This window comes from Trachypithecus francoisi, unplaced genomic scaffold (assembly GCF_009764315.1).
Source record: "Trachypithecus francoisi isolate TF-2019V2 unplaced genomic scaffold, Tfra_2.0 Lachesis_group7, whole genome shotgun sequence".
NCBI classification, from domain to species: domain Eukaryota; kingdom Metazoa; phylum Chordata; class Mammalia; order Primates; family Cercopithecidae; genus Trachypithecus; species Trachypithecus francoisi.
Window position 1 is genome coordinate 99,680,498 of NW_022681472.1, and position 17,998 is coordinate 99,698,495.

Here is a 17,998-nt window from a genome sequence, read left to right on the forward strand (position 1 = left end):
AAGGCTGCAGTGAGCCATCCTCGTGCCACTGACTCCACCCTGGGTCTTTTTCATTCTGTCTGCTCTGGTGGGTGTGAGCTGGGCTGTGTGCTGGGCTGTGTGCTGGGGCCCTGGCGTGCACTCTGATGGCTCATGCACCATCTTTTTTTTTTTTTTTTTTTTTTTGAGGCGGAGTCTCGCTCTGTCGCCCAGGCTGGAGTGCAGTGGCGCAATCTCGGCTCACTGCAAGCTCCGCCTCCCGGGTTCACGCCATTCTCCCGCCTCAGCCTCCCGAGTAGCTGGGACTACAGGCGCCCGCCACCTCGCCCGGCTAGTTTTTTTTTTTTTGTATTTTTAGTAGAGACGGAGTTTCACCGTGTTAGCCGGATGGTCTCGATCTCATGACCTCGTGATCCGCCCATCTCGGCCTCCCAAAGTGCTGGGATTACAGGCTTGAGCCACCGCGCCCGGCCTTTTTTTTTTTTTTCTTTTTTTTTGAGATGTAGTCTGGCTCTGTTGCCCAGGCTGGAGTGCAGTGGCTGGATCTCAGTTCACTGCAAGCTCCGCCTCCCGGGTTCACACCATTCTCCTGCCTCAGCCTCCCGAGTAGCTGGGACTACAGGCGCCCGCCACCTCGCCCGGCTAGTTTTTTGTATTTTTTTTAGTAGAGACGGGGTTTACACCGTGTTCGCCAGGATGGTCTCGATCTCCTGACCTCCTGATCTGCCCGTCTCGGCCTCCCAAAGTGGTGGGATTACAGGCTTGAGCCACCGCGCCCGGCCTCATGCACCTTCTTGTGTGCATTGATTGTCATCTTATTGGGTGGGTGTTTAAGTCTTTGGCCCATTTTCCTGTTAATTATGATTTTCTTTTTGCTTTTTGGTGGCTGTTTTTTTTTTTTTTGAGATGGAGACTTGCTGTCTCGCACTGTTGCCCGGGCTGGAGTGCAGTGGCACGATCTCCGATCACTGCAACCTCCGACTCCCTGGTTCAAGCGATTCTTCTGCCTCAGCCTCCTGAGTAGCTGGGATTACAGGCATGCACCACCACACCCAGCTAATTTTTGTGTTTTTAGTAGGGACAGGATTTCACCATGTTGGCCAGGATGGTCTCGATGTCTTGACCTTGTGATCCACCCACCTCAGCCTCCCAAAGTGCTGGGATGACAAGCGTGAGCCGCCGCGCCCGGCCTGGTGGCCCTTTTTGTATCCATTGTTGGTTGTGTGTTGCACATATTATTCCCCATTCTATGGCTTGCTTGTTCATTATTTTTATTTTTAATTTTTTTATGTTGAGATAATTGAAGATTCACATACAGCCATAAGAAATGATTCAGGCCAGGCACACTGGCTCACACCTGTAATCCCAGCACTTTGGGAGGCTGAGGCGGGTGGATCACCTGAGGTCAGGAGTTTGAGACCAGCCTGGCCAATGTGTTGAAACCCCGTCTCTACGAAAAATACAAAATTAGCCAGGTGAGGTGGCGGGCGCCTGTAGTCCCAGCTACTCGGGAGGCTGAGGCAGGAGAATGGCGTGAACCCGGGAGGCGGAGCTTGCAGTGAGCCGAGATCGTGCCACTGCACTCCATCCCGGGAGACAGAGTGAGACTCCGTCTCGGAGAAAAAAACAATAAATAAAGAAAAATACATAAAAAATAAAATAAATGGCTCAGAGATCCTTTGTAGACTTGGCAAGGACCCCCGTGGTAACTGCACCTGTCAGTGGAGTACATTAGCTCAAGGGGATGTTGAATCATTGTGCTGCATTGACCTTATTCAGATTTCACAGCTTTCCATGTGTCCACCTGTGTGTGTGTGGTTTAGTTCTGCGCCTCTGTCACTGTAGGGTTTGTGTGAGCCATGGTCAAGACGCAGCACAGCCACCATAGGGACCTCTTGAGCTGCCCTCTTACAGCCACAGCCACCTTCTTTTCCCAGCCGTAACCCCTGGGAGCCACTGGTATGTTCTCCATCTGTACGGTTTTGCCATTACGAGAATGTTGCATCCGTGGAGTGCTGTAGGGTGTGGCGTGGAGGTCGGCCATCCGTGGAGTGCTGTAGGGTGTGGCGTGGAGGCCGGCCATCAGTGAGGTGCTGTAGGGTGTGGCGTGGAGGCCGGCCATCCGTGGAGTGCTGTAGGGTGTGGCGTGGAGGCCGGCCATCAGTGAGGTGCTGTAGGGTGTGGCGTGGAGGTCGGCCATCAGTGAGGTGCTGTAGGGTGTGGCGTGGAGGTCGGCCATCCGTGGAGTGCTGTAGGGTGTGGCGTGGAGGTCGGCATGACGTCCTGAGGTCCAAGCAGTTGTGTGCACTGCGAGTGTGTTTCTGTGACTGGAGGAACCTTCCATGGTATGGAGGGACCACCATGTTTTTAACCATGTGGGTTAAATTCTTGTAACCATTCACCTGTTACAAGACATTTGGTTTTTTCCTCCAGTTTTTTGCTATTGTGAATAAAGTTGCCATGAACTTTTATGTAGTTTTTTGAGTGACTTAATTTTTTTTTTTTTTTAATGAGACGGAGCCTCACTCTGTCACCAGGTTGGAGTGCAGTGGTGTGATCTCATGCCACCACACCCGGCTAATTTTTGTATTTTTAGTACAGATGGGGTTTTGGCATGTTGGCCAGGCTGGTCTTGGACTCCTGACCTCGCGTGATCCCGCCTGCCCCAGCCTCCGAAAGTGCTGGGATTACAGGCATGGGCCACCGCGCCCGCCTTAAATTTTCATTTCTCTGGGATAAAGGCCCATGAGCGCAGCTGCTGGTTGGTATGGGAGTTGCATGTTGAGCTGTTTTGGTTTAAGAAACTTGCACACTGCTTTCCAGAGTGGTGGCTGTTTTATGTCACGGGTTTTCATCAGCTCCCTGTGAGACTCCTTTTTCCTCACATCCTTGCCATTTGGATTTGTGGGCAGCGGTATCTCGCTGTGGCTCTAATTTGCATTTTCTGAATGGCGGCGATGTTGATTTGAGCATCTTGTCATGGACGCATTTGCCGTCTCTGGATCCTCTTCAGTGAAGTGTGTCTTCACGTCCTCTGCCCCTTTTCTAATTGGATGGTTTCATTTTGACTGCTGATTTTTTGAGACTCGTGTGTTCGTGACAGAAGTCCATCGTTCTGTGTGTGGTCTGTGGATATTTACTCACTCAGTAGCTGTCTTTTCACCCTCTTCACTGGATTTTTATAACAAGGCAAAAGTTTTTAATCTTGTCAAGGTCCAGTTTTTCAGTTTTTCATTTTATAGACTGTGCTTTTGCTTTTGGTGTCACCACTCTGTAGAACTGCTGTTATTTCACCTTTACATTTGGTTTGCATTTCACCCAGGGTGGGGGGTCAAGATTCTTTTTTTTTTTTTTGGATTATTTTCTGTTACCCAGTCTGGAGTGCAGTGGCGCGATCTCGGCTCACTGCAACCGCCGCCTCCCAGGTTCAAGCGATTCTCCCACCTCAGCCTTCAGAGTAGCTGGGGCTACAGATGTGTGGCACCACTACTGGCTAATTTTTTGTATTTCTAGTAGAGACGGAGTTTCAGCATGATGGTCTCGAATTCCTGATCTTTTTTTTTTTTGTTGTTGTTGTTGAGACGGAGTCTCGCTCTGTCGCCCAGGCTGGAGTGCAGTGGCCGGATCTCAGCTCACTGCAAGCTCCGCCTCCCGGGTTTACGCCATTCTCTCGCCTCAGCCTCCCGAGTAGCTGGGACTACAGGCGCCCGCCATCTCGCCCGGCTAATTTTTTGTATTTTTTTTTTAGTAGAGACGGGGTTTCACGGTGTTAGCCAGGATGGTCTCAATCTCCTGACCTCTTGATCCGCCCGTCTCGGCCTCCCAAAGTGCTGGGATTACAGGCTTGAGCCACCGGAATTCCTGATCTTAAGCAATCCTTGCCCCTCAGCCTCCCAAAGTGCTGGGATTACAGGCATGAGTCACTGTGCCTGGCCCCAGCACCATTTACTGAAGACTTTTTCACTCCCAGCAGTGTCGTAAATTGCATGTCTACACATGTGTAGGGTTATTTCTGTTTTGTTTTTGGTCTTTTTTTTGAGACAGAGTCTTGCTCTGTCGCCCAGGCTGGAGTGCAGTGTTGCTTTCAGCTCATTGCAACCTCCGCCTCCCAGGCTCAAGTAATCGTCCCACCTCAGCCTCCCGAGTAGCTGGAACTGCAGGGGCGCACCACCGTGCCTGGCTAATTTTTAATTTTTTGTAGAGATGGGGGTCTCCCTATTTTGCCTAGGCTGGCCTTGAACCCCTGGGTTCAAGTGATCCTTCTGCCACGGCCTCCCCAAGTGCTGGGACTGCAAGTGTGAGCTGCCTCATCTGGTAATTTTCTGGACTCGACTGTATTCCATTGGTTTATGTCTCTATGCCTAAGCCAATAACTTAGGTCTCACTTACCAAACTATACAATAAGTCTTGACATCTAATAGTGTAAGTACTTCAAATTTGTTCTCTTTCAGGCTTATCCCTACTGTTCTTGGCCTTTTGTGTTTCCATATAAGTGGAGAATTAGCTCGTGAGTTTCACACTGTTGGGGTTTTGATTGGGACTACGTCAAATTTTGTATGAATTTGGGAAGAAATGACATCTTTTCGGTTCTGGGTCTTGTGACATATAATGTGATGTCTCCTCCCGTATCTTCCTATAAAGATATGGTTGTGGTTTTCTGTGTACATCTTTTGTTAGGCTTATTCTGAGGCATTGAGGCTTTTGGGTACTATTCTATTGTTCAGTTGGAAGTAGGAGTGTACATCCTCCCCCGTCAGCCTCTGTCTTTCTAGGAAATATGCTTTGTCTGGGAGGGCAGGAGAGAAAAGGCAAGGGAAGCTCTTTCCAGGGAATATACTTTGTCTGGGAGGGCAGAAGAGAAAAGGCAAGGGAAGCAGATTTCTGCAAGCGTCAGAGCACTTGAGGGAGTGGCTCTGCTATGTTCAGTCACTGGGGCTGTGGGAGCAGGAGGCGTGGGGCAAGGTGAGGGCATGGCAGTGAGGGAGACACTGGAGTGTTGGAGTCAGGGCTTGCAGGAGTGAGCCGGCAGAGAGGAGGCGATGGGCAGAGAGTGGGGTATTGAATGGAGGTGACGTGGGCTGTAGTTACTGGTGGTGATGGAGCACAGTTGGTCAGATGAGGACACTGGTGTAGAGAAGAGGTCAAGGCTCGGAGGGGACAGGCAGTCTGTGGAAGTTTCTCCACGAGAACAGCAGGAATTCGGGCAGCGATGGGTGGGGGTGAAGCCACAGTGAGGGCTGGTGCTGGGTGCTTGGTGCCTGATGATGTGTGTTCCAGCTGGAATGCTCAGGGAGAGGAGGGCAGGGGACTCCAGGCCTCAGCCAGGAGCACAGGGGTTGGGGAAGGAGGGCCCTCAGTAGGGAAGACACGGTGTCACTGGGGACAGAGCCCCAGGGCAGGGTTTCAGGATGGAGGCTTGAGAAAGCCTGGATCAGAAGCCCCCTCCTGGCCGGGCGCGGTGGTTCACCCCTGTAATCCCAGCACTTCGGGAGGCCGAGGCAGGCAGATCACTTGAGGTCAGGAGTTCAAGACCAGCCTTGCCAACATGGAGAAACCCTCTCTCTACTAAAAATGCAAATATTAGCTGAGTGTTGTGGCACACACCTATAATCGCAGCTACTCAGGAGGCTGAGGCAGGAGAATCATTTGAACCCAGGAGCCAGAGGTTGCAGTATTTCATGCCGATGCAGGTGCTTTGGGATGAACTTCTAAGGGTTGGACTGGGAGGGGGGTTGGACTGGGAGGGGGTGAGCTGCACATTGGGCCCTGGAGGACACTCAGACCCTCCTTCCTGCCCCCATCACCACTCACTCATCTAGCCACCACTTCCCCTAAACTGCTGCTTCCTTGGAGCAGTCTGCAGGCCCCGGGCGTGCCCTTTGTGTAGGAAACTTATTGCTGGGGCCTCCCTCCCAGAGCTTCATGCAGCTGCAGAGGCCCCTCCAGAGCGTCTTCTTCTGCCCTGGACACCCCATGCTTTCTGTGCTGACCGCAGTAGACGTGGTGTGACGTGCTGGTGCGCATCCTGCAGCTCGGCTCCAGTCCCCAGATGTAGCTGCTTAAAGGCAGGGCCTGCCCCCGCTGTCCCTCCCCAGGGCACAGGCAGACAAGTGCAAATGGAACCTCTCCAGCAGCCACCAGCCCGCTTTATGGCTGGTGCTGTCCTTGTCACGTTTTGGGAGGTCTCTGGACATTTGGTTTCTTTTCAGAGTGGACCATGTGGGCCATGGGCCACGGGCCATAGGGAGCCTTGGCCTGAGCTTGTCCACTCCTTGGCCGCACTGAGCTGTGCCTGCCTTGCCAGCTTCTGCCTGGCTCCCTCGGTCCTTCACAGTGGCTGATGCAGGCCCTTCTTCCAGGTGCTGGCACATGGGTGAAGAGTCATAGAAGAGGGGCCTGCAGATTGTGCTCTCAGCAAGCTTGTCGCCTAGTGGAAGAGACTGGCCGGGACGCAGAACCCACGTGTGGACGCTGCTGTGGGTTGGTGGCAGGGGTCAGGAAGGTGCCATCAGGAGTCCTCAAAGGTGAGCTGCTGGGGCTGGGTGCGATGGCTCACGCCTGTAATCCCAGCACTTTGGGAGGCCAACGCGGGCAGATCACCTGAGGTCAGGAGTTCCAGACCAGCCTGGCCAACATGGCAAAACGCCGTATCTACTAAAAATACAAAAATTAGCCCGTGTGGTGGCAGGCGCCTGTCATCTCGGCTAATTGGGAGACTCAGGCAGGAAAATCGCTTGAACCTGGGAGGCGGAGGTTGCTGTGAGCCGAGGTCGCACCACTGCACTCCAGCCTGGGTGACAGAGCAAGACCCTGTCTCAGAAACAAACAAACCAGTCTGTGTGTATGTAACACTTTTAGCCAGGCTCTGGCAGCCTCTGTACCCACTGGCAAGATACCATAGCCATTCTCCCAAGGACACTGAGACCCACCTCATCTTGTTAACAGATGTGTATGTATAGACGTTATTCTACAGAGTGGCTACACAGTTACTTTCCCACAATGATGGGCATCTAGGTAGTTTCCCATTTTTTGCTCTGTATCTCGTAGATATTGCTACAAATAAAATCAAATCTGGTTGGGTGTGGTGGCTCATACCTATAATACCAGCACTTTGGGAGGCCGAGGCATAAGGATTGCTTAAGTCCAGGCGTCGAGACACCAGCCTGGGCAACACAGGAAAACACTGTCTCTACAAAACAAATTTAAAAATTAGCCGAGTGTGGGCCGGGCGTGGTGGCTCACGCCTGTAATCCCAGCACTTTGGGAGGCCGAGGCGGGTGGATCACCAGGTCAGATCGAGACCATCCTGGCTGACACGGTGAAACCCCGTCTCTACTAAAAATACAAAAAATTAGCCGGGCGTGGTGGCGGGAGCCTGTAGTCCCAGCTACTCAGGAGGCTGAGGCAGGAGAATGGCGTGAACCCAGAGGCGGAGCTTGCAGTGAGCAGCGGTCGAGATCACGCCACTGCACTCCAGCCTGGGCAAGAGTGAGACTCCATCTCAAAAAAAAAAAAAAAAAAAAAAAGAAAAATATTTTCCAGTTGTGGTGATCCCACCTGTGGTCCCAGCTACTTGGGAGGCCAAGGTGGGAGGACTGCTTGACCTTGGGAGGTCGAGGCTGCAGTGAGCCGTGATTGCACCACTGCACCCCAGCCTGGGCAAGAGTGAGACCCTGTCTCTTAAAAAACATAATAAAAAATCAACAACAAAACAACCAAGTCTTTTAGTTATAAGTTACAGGAACCAACTCCACCAAGCCTAAGCATAACTGGGCTATAAAAGCCCCCAGAACCAGCCTAGGGCAGGCAGTGTGGGAGCGCTGGGCCGGCCCGTCCCTGGTGGGGCTCCTGTGGGACCGTCCAGGTGCTGACCACTGCACCGTGGGCTTTCACCCTGTGAAGTGCGGCCAGAAGGCAGGCAGGCTCCGCAGCACCGTCAGTCCCTCTTGCCGACCTGCTCTGGGGTTTTAGTAGGGTGGGGTCCTGGAAATCAGGCTATCAAAAGGCGTACTTTGTTTAATTTTTGAGACGGAGTCTCTCTCTGTCACCCAGGCTGGAGTGCAGTGATGCAATTCTGGCTTACTGCAAGCTCCGCCTCCTGGGTTCAAGTGATTCTCCTGCCTCAGCCTCCCAAGTAGCTGGAACTACAGGCGCCTGCCACCACACCCAGCTAATTTTTTGTATTTTTAGTAGAGATGGGGTTTCACCGTGTTAGCCAGGATGGTCTTGATCTCCTGACCTGGTGATCGGCCTGCCTCGGCCTCCCAAAGTGCTGGGATTACAGGCGTGAGCCACTGTGCCTAGGTGCACATTTTAAGTTTGGAGGTGCACCTTACTGAGGTGCACTGTTCATGCATCCCTGTGAACGTGGGAGCCTACAGCAGGTCCCCGGCCCTCTGCCCCGCCTGTAGAAGCAAGTTCCCATCCTCTTTCTGCACCCTCCTCAGCGTTTCTCTGAGACTCTTCTTTCCCCTACCCCTTTCCTCTCTTTTCTTTCTCTGAATAGCATGCGGCCACCATCTATCCCTTGTCCCTATCTCTGGGTGAATAGAGGGACACCGCCCCTCAGGCTCTGGGCTCTTGTTGCACCACGGACACTGGGAGGTGGGCACTGTGGTGAAGTAGTGACCTGGGCAGCTCTGGATTTAGGCGTGGCCTTGGTCTCCTCATGTGGAAGACGGGGTGATGGCAGTAGAGAGGGCGCTGAGGCTCTTGGGCCTGGAGCTGTCCTCGCGGGGGCTCCTGGGAGCGTGGGCTGGGCCTCCGTGCTCTGCTGGGCCTCCCTTTCGGAAGCCACATGGCCCGGGGTGTGCAGGCTGTGAGGGGCGGTGGGTGAGGGTCAGGAACAGTGCCCCATATCCTCCACGGGGCTCCTCCCGCCGAGGCCCACACTCAAGTGCAGCTGGCCTGGGCTTTGACTGAGAGCTGGAATGAACCAACCAGGTTATCTGTTTAGAACTGGAATGAACTGACCCGGGAATCTGTTTGACATTCCAGGGAGGTTTGGGGGAAGGTTGTGGAGGAGACGGAGCCGCCTGCCCAGCCCCTCAGCCTGGGTGTGTCCGTCTGGTAGGACTGCGAGCCGGCCACCAGGCCTTCGTGGCTCAGCCAAGGGGCAAGTCTTCTCGGCTCTGCTGGGCTGTTCCTGATCCATCTTGTGGCTGGGAGGAGCAGACAAATCTTGGTGAAGTTCAGCTAGGGCAGCCAGGGTTCAGGTAGGTGGGAGGCCGCCTCTCCTCCTGGAGCCCTCAGCCCACTGCCATGGGCCTTCAGCCAGCCCCTTCCTTCTGAGGCTGGTTCCTGGGCAGGGAGGCCAGAGGGGGATGCTTAGGGCTCAGCCTGGGGGGAAGTGGGCACTGGGACACCCCCTGGCACCCACTCTTGGAGGGCTCTGGGCTCACTTTGGACACCTCATTTTCTCTTAGAGAAGGCAGTTGGGCCCTCGAGCAGGACAGGAACCTGCCCAGAGTCCCATGGAGACATCGGGCAGCTTCCAGCTAGGAAGGTGGGCCTGCCAGGGTGGGGGCCGAGTGCCCTGTGAGCCGTGCTTGGTGGGGTGGGGGAGGTAGAGCCTCCCCAGCCGTGGGCCTCCCTCTGCAGCCGGGGGTGTTGGGGGGCGGTTTCCACTGTCCAGATGCTGTTCTCTGATTAATTTTCACGGATGAGCCTCGGAATGAGAAACGAGACAGGCGTTCCGTCAGGAGTGCGGCTGCTGTGCTCAGGCTTTCTCTTCTGTAGGACACGGGCAACAGAACATCTTTTCTTCCTTTTTAAAAATTTGTTTTAATTTTTTTCTCTTACATTAATTATTTTTTAGTAATATAAATTGAGACGGGGTCTCACTGTGTTGCCCAGGCTGGTCTCGAACTCCTGGGCTCAAGAGACCTGCCTGCTTAAGCCTCCCAAAGTGCTGGGATTACAGGTATGAGCCACCACCGTGCCCCGCCCATCTTTTCTTTATAAAATGCTGGGGACGGTAGGTGGTATCTGTTAAATTTTTCTTTCTTTTTTTTTTTTTTTGAGACAGGATCTCCCTCTGGAGTCCAGGCTGGAGTGCAGTGGTGTGATCTCAGCTCACTGCAGCCTCTACCTCCCGGGCTCAAGGGATCCTCCCACCTCAGCCTCCGGAGGAGCTGGGACCACAGGCGTGTGCCACCAGCTAATTTTAAAATTATTTTGTAGAGATGGGGTCTTACTCTGTTGCTCAAGCTGGCCTTGAACTCTTGGGTTCAAGTGACCTTACTACCTTGGCTCCCAAAGTGTGGGCATGAGCCACTGTTCCCTGACGGCTAAATCTTCTTAATCTCTCCTTCCTGGGGCTGGGCGAGGGCAGCCTGCCTTGCTCTCCTTCCCTTGCTCTTGGCTTATGATCTCTTTGGGTTGGGGTGGGAGTAAGTGTCTACTGCCCAGGTGGGTTCTCTGGCAGGTCCAGAGATGCCAATGACAGAGAGGTGAGGATCTCATCTCGCCAGCCCTGTCAGGAAGAGGGTGTGGGCTGTGACTGGCTGGCAGGGAGGGAGGGCTCTGCCATACCAGGTGTGGTGTGCCTCCTCTGTCCTCGCAGATGGGGAGCTGGCAGCATGCCTGCAGGAGTGGCTCTCCCGCCTCTCTGGTACCCATGTTATGTCTCTAGAGGGCAAGGGGAGGACTTGGGAGCCTGGGCAGGGCGTCTGGCCAGTGTGTGCTTGCCCTGGCCTCTGCGGTCTGCAGAGCCGGCGAGGCTTGGGAGCAGGCTGCTCAGAGGGAGAGCTACTGCCTGGAAAAGCTCTTCACCTGGCAGACAGAAAGCCAGGCCAGGGCTACTGACCTTATTGGCCATGTCCTCAGGAAGCCTCTGAGGCTAGGCCTGCAGAGGGGAACTATGTCTAGAGTAGGCTAAACCTGTAAAGTGGGCTCCCAGATAAATTGGGGGCCCCTGAACAAGAAGGACCTGACTGGCTTAATTTGACCTGGCTCAGGACAGTCCCCTTCCTGAAAGAAGGGGGCATTGTATGACTTATTCTGGGTGTAAGTCCAGTAGTGAAGAGTTGGGTCAGTGTGTAGATGGCCATGAGGCCTGGCTGGGTGGAGAATGGGACTCCTGGTAGGCATCTTCTGCAGAGCACGGGGTGCCTTATGTATGTATGTATGTATGTATTGAGATGGAGTCTCGCTGTGTTGCCCAGGCTGGAGTGCAGTGACGCGATCTTGGCTCACTGCAAGCTCCACCTCCCGGGTTCACGCCATTCTCCTGCCTCAGCCTCCCAAGTAGCTGGGACTACAGGCGCCCGCCACCTCGCCCGGCTAATTTTTTGTATTTTTTAGTAGAGACGGGGTTTCAGCGTGTTAGCCAGGATGGTCTCGATCTCCTGACCTCGTGATCCACCCGTCTCGGCCTCCCAAAGTGCTGGGATTACAGGCTTGAGCCACCGCGCCCGAAGGTGGGGGCTTTTGTTACAGCCCAGGATGGCAGAGGCATTGTGGGAACCCAGCAAGGAAGAGGTCTAGAGACTGGGCAGTGAGAGGCTGGGGTGTCAGTCAGGACAGGCGGAGGCGCAGGAGGCAGGGCCTGCCCTTGGAAGGCCGTAGCCTGCAAAGCCCTCATGACGGTTCCAGGAGACCTCACCCTACCCAGCCTGAGGGCAGCGCCTGGCCCTGGAGGAGCAGCCTAGCGGGGAATGCCTCGCGGGGGTGCGCAGCCGTTTCTGGAAAGGGTGGGTGGGAGGAGCCTGACATGCCTTTCCCCTGCCCCTCTCTGGACCTGGGGCAGAATGGGGGCAGAGGAGCTCCCCATACCCTCAGGATTGTTGCTCTGCAGTGCTCTCTGTGGACCAGAGGGTGGGCCTCACACAGGGCAGGACCCGAGACGGCTGGAAGCCTGGTCTCACCCGAGGCCCAGGGCAGGGGCTCCCTGGGGCCACTCTGTCTCAAGCCAGCCTCAATGTGCTTCCTTGTTCCCCACTTCCCAGGTGTGAGCAGCTGCCGGAAGGGGAGGTGATCCTGAAGACACTGTGGCTGGCCCGCCTGTGCCCTTGGTGCCCTGGCTGCCTAGAGAGCCTCACCCCTGCGCCCTGGGGCCAGGACTCCAGGACTCTGACCACCTGCCCTGCCCCAGCCTCAGTGGCTGCACCTCCTCATTAGTACTGATGCGCTGACCTCGGCACACAGCTGGGAGGGGTTGGGGGGCTGGGCCATGCCTGCTCCCAGGCCCCACCCAGGCTCCTGAGCCTGGAAAGTGAAAAGAGGCTCTCAGGGGCTCACAGGGGCTCTCACTGCTGATTGGCCCTGCCCTCCCTTCCCCCTCAGCAAGGTGCCAGGAAGCTGGAACCTTGTTATCTGGGTCATTAGTTTCAGACCCTGGACTGAGGCCAGCCAGGTCTCGGGACTGCGTCTCATAGGTTGTGCACCCTGACCCCGAGAGGGAGGCGAGGCACTGCGGGTCGACAGCTAGAGGCTGGCCTGGGGAGCAGGTTCGGGGTGCCCTTCCACACTGCCCTCCCTGCCCTGGCCCGTGCCCCCCAGGGCTACCTGGGCTTGGATATCGTGTGGGGCCTCCTGACCCAGCCAAGGACACAGAGCTTTGGGAAGGGGATGCCCCCGAGGGTGCCAGTCCAGCCAGCTGCCCCACCCCTCAGGCCCAGCCTGGCCCCCAAGCTCCCCACTCTGGTGCCCCGAGCAGCCCTGTGGGCAAGCAGCCGCCACCATGGCCGAGCACCTGGAGCTGCTGGCAGAGATGCCCATGGTGGGCAGGATGAGCACGCAGGAGCGGCTGAAGCATGCCCAGAAGCGGCGTGCCCAGCAGGTGAAGATGTGGGCCCAGGCTGAGAAGGAGGCCCAGGGCAAGAAAGGTCCTGGGGAGCGTCCCCGGAAGGAGGCAGCCGGCCGAGGGCCCCCGAAGCAGGTCCTCTTCCCTCCCAGTGTTGTCCTTCTGGAGGCTGCTGCTCGAAATGACCTGGAAGAAGGTGAGTGTGGCTGAGCCCAGAGCAGCTCCCAGCAAGCGGCCCACTCCCTGCCACCTGGGTGCCGTCTCATGCGAAGCCTGGGGGCTGGGCCTGTCCACAGCTCCTGGGCTCCAGCCCCCAGATCTTGCTTGGTCTCTTCAGGCTGGGTGGCCCAGCGTCCCCCCATCAGGCAAAGCCCAGGCAGTGGGCAGCCCTGAGGTGAGCCCGTGCGGGACAGCCTTCCTTCAGGCAGGGCTGCATGCACAGGGGTCCTGCTGTGAGGTGAGCGAGGCCAGGGGTGGACCCCCAGGAGCCTTCAGACACCTAGTGCGGGCCCCGTGGGGGCAGGGTGGCCGGTAGTCACTGCTGCCTCTTTCCAAGCTGCTCAGGAGAGCCCTGGTCTCCACCTCTGTAAAGTAGGGTGGGACCGCCCACCTCTGCAGGTTAGAGAGCCAGGCCCCGGGTAGGCACAGAGCCCATGCTGGTGGCCCCCCTCTCGATGCCTGCCCCAGGCTCTGCTTTTGACTCTGTTCTCCTCACCTGTGCCCCACGCTTGCAGCCTCAGCTGTGTGGGTTCCACTTGTGGTGCTCTGGGGTCTGGGGAGAAGAGGCACTGTAGTGGCCCTTGACCCCTCCCTGCCTCCCTCCAGGGCAGAGTAAGGAGGAGCTGGCAGTGTCTGGCCTGCATCTTCCCATGTGGACAGGAGCCCTCCCAGGAGGCCTGGAGGCAGAGGGAAGAGGCAGAGGGTACCATGGTCCACAGGGAGCTGTGGGAAGGCAGGAGCCCTTCTGCTGCACCCCAGGCGTCATCAGGGAGGACCCTGGTGACCTGGGCGAGAGCTGGGCCTGAGTTGGGATCTTTGAAGGGGAGGGGAGCGAGAGCAGGGATGTACTCTGGTGGTGGGGAGCCTCAGGTCAGGTCCCAGAGGACCCAGGAGAGATCATGAACACAGGGCTGCCTAGTTGTCAGGGGAGAGCCGAAGGAGCTGCAGCGTTATGGCATAGCCTAGCTGCGGTAGCCTCGGGGCAGGGAGCCCTTCCTGGCTGAAGGGAGGTGCGGGATTGTTGGAGTGCTGCTCTCACACAGAAGCACGGCCTGTTCTGGGGGTTGGAAGGTGGTTGAGCACCACCATGAAGGGCCTGCAGGTGGGTAGAGGCAGAGGGCTTCTGGGAGTGTGACTGGCCTGGGCCAGACAGATGCCTGGTGCTCCTGCCCCCACCCCCCTGCTCTGGTGTGCCTTCTGCCGTTGGCACCACTGTCTTCCTTGTCCTTCCCCGAGTCCTGGGCCGAAGCACAGTTGACAGGACCTGACCAGGGACAGGACCCTGTCCTCACCTTGCCACCTTTTTCCAGTCTGCCAGTTCCTTGGGAGTGGGGTCAGCCCTGACTTGGCCAACGAGGACGGCCTGACAGCCCTGCACCAGGTCAGCCTGCACTGGGCGTGGGTGGGGTGGGGGCTGGCCCCCATGCTCTGGCCGCTCACGTGGCACGGTTTGCAGTGCTGCATTGATGATTTCCGAGAGATGGTGCAGCAGCTCCTGGAGGCTGGGGCCAACATCAATGCCTGCGACAGTGAGTGCTGGACACCTCTGCATGCTGCGGCCACCTGTGGCCACCTGCACCTGGTGGAGCTGCTCATCGCCAGGTAGGGCCTGCTGGGCGTCTGTGGCAGGGAGGGGCTTCCTCTCAGATGGCTGCTCAGGAGGCCCCTCTTGGGCAGTAGGCCCGGCTCTCGGCCTCTTGTGTTCCCACCTTCACCTTTGCTGACCCTGCCTGTGTCCTGGCATGGAGAGCAGAGCCTGGGGCCCCAGCGGGATGGGCATGTGCCCAGGGCAGCTTGGTCTCTGCCTCCCCAGCATGCATCCTCCTGCCAAGAGGGCAGGCCTCGGGCTCCCCCAGGGTGTGCACAGAGAAATGTCTTGGTCAGTGAGCACAGAACTGGTAAGGAGAGAAGGGGAGTGAGGAGGCCAGGTGGCTTGGGAGGAGAGGGTACCTGAGCACAGGTAGGGCTTTTACCTTTAACATAGAGGGACGTAGAGCAGGAGGAGCTCTGAGCAGGGAGGGTGGTGGCCTCACCAGCGTCCACGAGCCTCCTCCCTTCCTTCCCCTTCGCTCCAGGCATCTGTAGTGGCAGAGAGGTCAGGGCTGCGGCCCTTCTCGAGTGTCCCCATGAGGCTGGATGGGGTGTGGATGGCGGTCCCATCACACTCAGGCGCTGCAGGGTGGGCGGGGATGTGGGGTGCCCACAGGTAGGCCTGTTCCTCCACTGCACACAGGCACACCCCCCTCTGTGTCCTGGGCTCCCCTTTGCCGACCTTCCCGGGGGCCATGCTCCCCACAGCTCTGCGGCCCCTCAGCGTGGCTGCCTGGTCCTGCGCCCCCACCGCCCTGTGCTCCCTGGGGTCCCCAGTGTCCCTGCTCCGCCAGCAGGCAGACCCATCTAGTGCACGTTTATGGGGGCACCGCTGCCCCTGGAGGTGCCAGGAACCTGGAGCCCGGATGGGTAGAGACTGCAGGAGGCCTGTCTGGCTGAACGACAGGATCTAGGACTGAGGGGCAGCCGATGGGCCCCAGGGCCGCCTCTCCCAGCAGCAGGTGGACAGGGTGCCTCCTGAGGGGCAGCCCTGGGCTGAGGGGCCCTAGGGGGACCTCTCCAAGTGAGAAGCTTGGCAAGTGGGGAAGGGTCCTGTGTCCAGCACCGCGTCCGTCTTCCCTGCAGTGGCGCCGATCTCCTGGCGGTCAACACCGACGGGAACATGCCCTATGACTTGTGTGACGATGAGCAGACGTTGGACTGCCTGGAGACTGCCATGGCCGACCGTGGTAGGTGCCGCGGTGCGGCTGTGGGAGGGCTGCCGGTGACGCTCCCTCTGAGCCTGCCGCCTCGCAGGCATCACCCAGGACAGCATCGAGGCCGCCCGGGCCGTGCCAGAACTGCGCATGCTGGACGACATCCGGAGCCGGCTGCAGGCCGGGGCAGACCTCCATGCCCCGCTGGACCACGGGGCCACGCTGGTGAGGGCTGGGGGTGAGTGGCATGCGGGTCTGGGGGCCTTGCTACTTGGAGGTGGGGGATGGGGCCGAATTCAGGCCGGGCGCTTGCCTGCAGCTGCACATCGCAGCCGCCAACGGGTTCAGCGAGGCGGCTGCCCTGCTGCTGGAACACCGAGCCAGCCTGAGCGCTAAGGACCAAGACGGCTGGGAGCCGCTGCACGCCGCAGCCTACTGGGGCCAGGTGAGTGCGGGCAGGAGCAGGTGGGAGGGGGCTTCCAGCGCAGCCGTCTGCAGCGCCTGCCTGCCGCCCACAGGTGCCCCTGGTGGAGCTGCTCGTGGCGCACGGGGCCGATCTGAACGCAAAGTCCCTGATGGACGAGACGCCCCTTGGTGAGCTTGCGGGGCCCACCTCCACCTGGGGGAGAGGACAGGCGAGGAAGGCGCCCCTGACGCCTGCACCCACTTCTCAGATGTGTGCGGGGACGAGGAGGTGCGGGCCAAGCTGCTGGAGCTGAAGCACAAGCACGACGCTCTCCTGCGCGCCCAGGGCCGCCAGCGCTCGCTGCTGCGACGCCGCACCTCCAGCGCCGGGAGCCGCGGGTGAGCGCCGCCCCCAGCAGGCTCCGCCCCCGGCTTGGCCCCGCGGATGTCAGCCCTGGCGGAGTGCCAGCCGAACTGGGGGCAGAGTACGAGGGGGCGGGCGGGGTCCTCCCGGCACTCCCCTTCCCCTCACTCACCTTCTCCTCTCTCCTCCCCAGGAAGGTGGTGAGGCGGGCGAGCCTAACCCAGCGCACCGACCTGTACCGCAAGCAGCACGCCCAGGAGGCCATCGTGTGGCAACAGCCGCCGCCCCCCAGCCCGGAGCCGCCCGAGGACAACGATGAGTGCCAGACAGACACAGAGCTCAGGCCACCGCCCCTGGAGGTGAGCGTCCCGTCCCTGCTCCGCCCAGCGCAGGGGTGGGCCTGGCTTTGCCCTGGTTCTTTCTCCGCTTGGACCCCTCCTGCCTGTTAGGAATGGTGCCCTGCAGAGGCCAGCTGCTGCCCCATCTCTGTCTGTCCCTTAATGACCATACAGCCTGAATCCAAGGCTGGGGAGGGGGGAGGAGCCTCCTGATGGCCTCTGGGACCTTCACTGCCCGCAGGAGGACAACCCCGACGTGGTCAGGCCGCACAATGGCCGAGTAGGGGGCTCCCCAGCGCGGCATCTGTACTCCAAGCGACTGGACCGGAGCGTCTCCTACCAGCTGAGCTCCCTGGACAGCACCGCCCCCCACACGCTGGTCCATGACAAGGCCCACCACACCCTGGCTGACCTGAAGCGGCAGCGAGCTGCTGCCAAGCTGCAGCGACCCCCCCCTGAGGGGCCCCACAGCCCTGAGACGGCGGGGCCTGGCCTGCCTGGTCACACGGAGACCCCCCAGCCTGACGGTGGCTTCAGGGCAGGCGGGGACCCACCCTTGCTCAAGCTCACAGCCCCAGCGGTGGAGGCCCCTGTGGAGAGGAGGCCGTGCTGCCTGCTCATGTGAGGGGGTTCCTCGGCGGGCAGGGCTCCTGTCCCCGGGCACAGCCCAAGGCTGCCTCCGCACGGTGCGTGCCCTGGTGCTGCGGGTGGGCAGCACAGAAACCCCGGCTTTGACTGTGCAGGACACTGGCCCCTCTCAGAGTAGAAGCCATGCCTGGAGGGACATCTGACTGCAAAGACTATTTTTATCTTGCAACTCTTGATAAAGGGCTGTTTGCCATGGAGTCTGCTTGTGTGTTGTCTCAGCTGGGTTGCTGCCCCATGGTGGGGAGTGGGTTGTGCCGTTTGGTTGGGGTGCCACCCGTGCCTGTGAGCACGAAAGCCTGTAGGTGCATGCAGGGGCATGTGGCAGCCCTGGCCATGTGGGAGTGAGGCCCGCGGCCACTGGGCTGGAAGCCTGGGCCTCACCCACTCCCTCCCGTGCTCAGCCTCCTGGAGCCTCCTCCATAACCCTTTGCTTTCCAGAGAGGAGCCAGGTGCTTTGAAGGAACCTCCAATGGGGGCCAGGGTCTACGGTGTCTGTGCTGAGGGAGTGGAGAGTGGAGGTCCCAGGGACCATGGCCTGGAAAGGGAAGTAGTG

At 58.4% G+C, this 17,998-nt stretch overlaps 1 protein-coding gene across 11 annotated transcripts in view; it reads left to right on the forward strand.

The window, feature by feature from the left end:
• Positions 1-17,998, forward strand: part of PPP1R16A (protein phosphatase 1 regulatory subunit 16A) — a 45,990-nt gene that overhangs the window by 10,874 nt on the left and 17,118 nt on the right. For 4 of the 11 annotated variants that reach the window (XM_033203097.1, XM_033203096.1, XM_033203098.1 and 1 more), the window contains 13 exons: positions 6,339-6,503; positions 11,928-12,920; positions 14,254-14,324; positions 14,400-14,545; positions 14,757-14,841; positions 15,019-15,149; positions 15,620-15,723; positions 15,791-15,915; positions 16,010-16,135; positions 16,209-16,284; positions 16,365-16,494; positions 16,653-16,818; positions 17,039-17,642. In XM_033203097.1, coding sequence (XP_033058988.1) covers positions 12,662-12,920; positions 14,254-14,324; positions 14,400-14,545; positions 14,757-14,841; positions 15,019-15,149; positions 15,620-15,723; positions 15,791-15,915; positions 16,010-16,135; positions 16,209-16,284; positions 16,365-16,494; positions 16,653-16,818; positions 17,039-17,422 — 1,803 coding nt within the window. In that variant the 5' untranslated portion in view covers positions 6,339-6,503; positions 11,928-12,661 and the 3' untranslated portion in view covers positions 17,423-17,642. Of the gene's footprint in view, positions 1-5,595; positions 5,670-6,338; positions 6,504-8,999; positions 9,195-11,927; positions 12,921-14,253; positions 14,325-14,399; positions 14,546-14,756; positions 14,842-15,018; positions 15,150-15,619; positions 15,724-15,790; positions 15,916-16,009; positions 16,136-16,208; positions 16,285-16,364; positions 16,495-16,652; positions 16,819-17,038; positions 17,643-17,998 lie in introns of those variants that run through there. The other 7 variants (XM_033203101.1, XM_033203100.1, XM_033203103.1 and 4 more) reach the window with 5 other exon arrangements.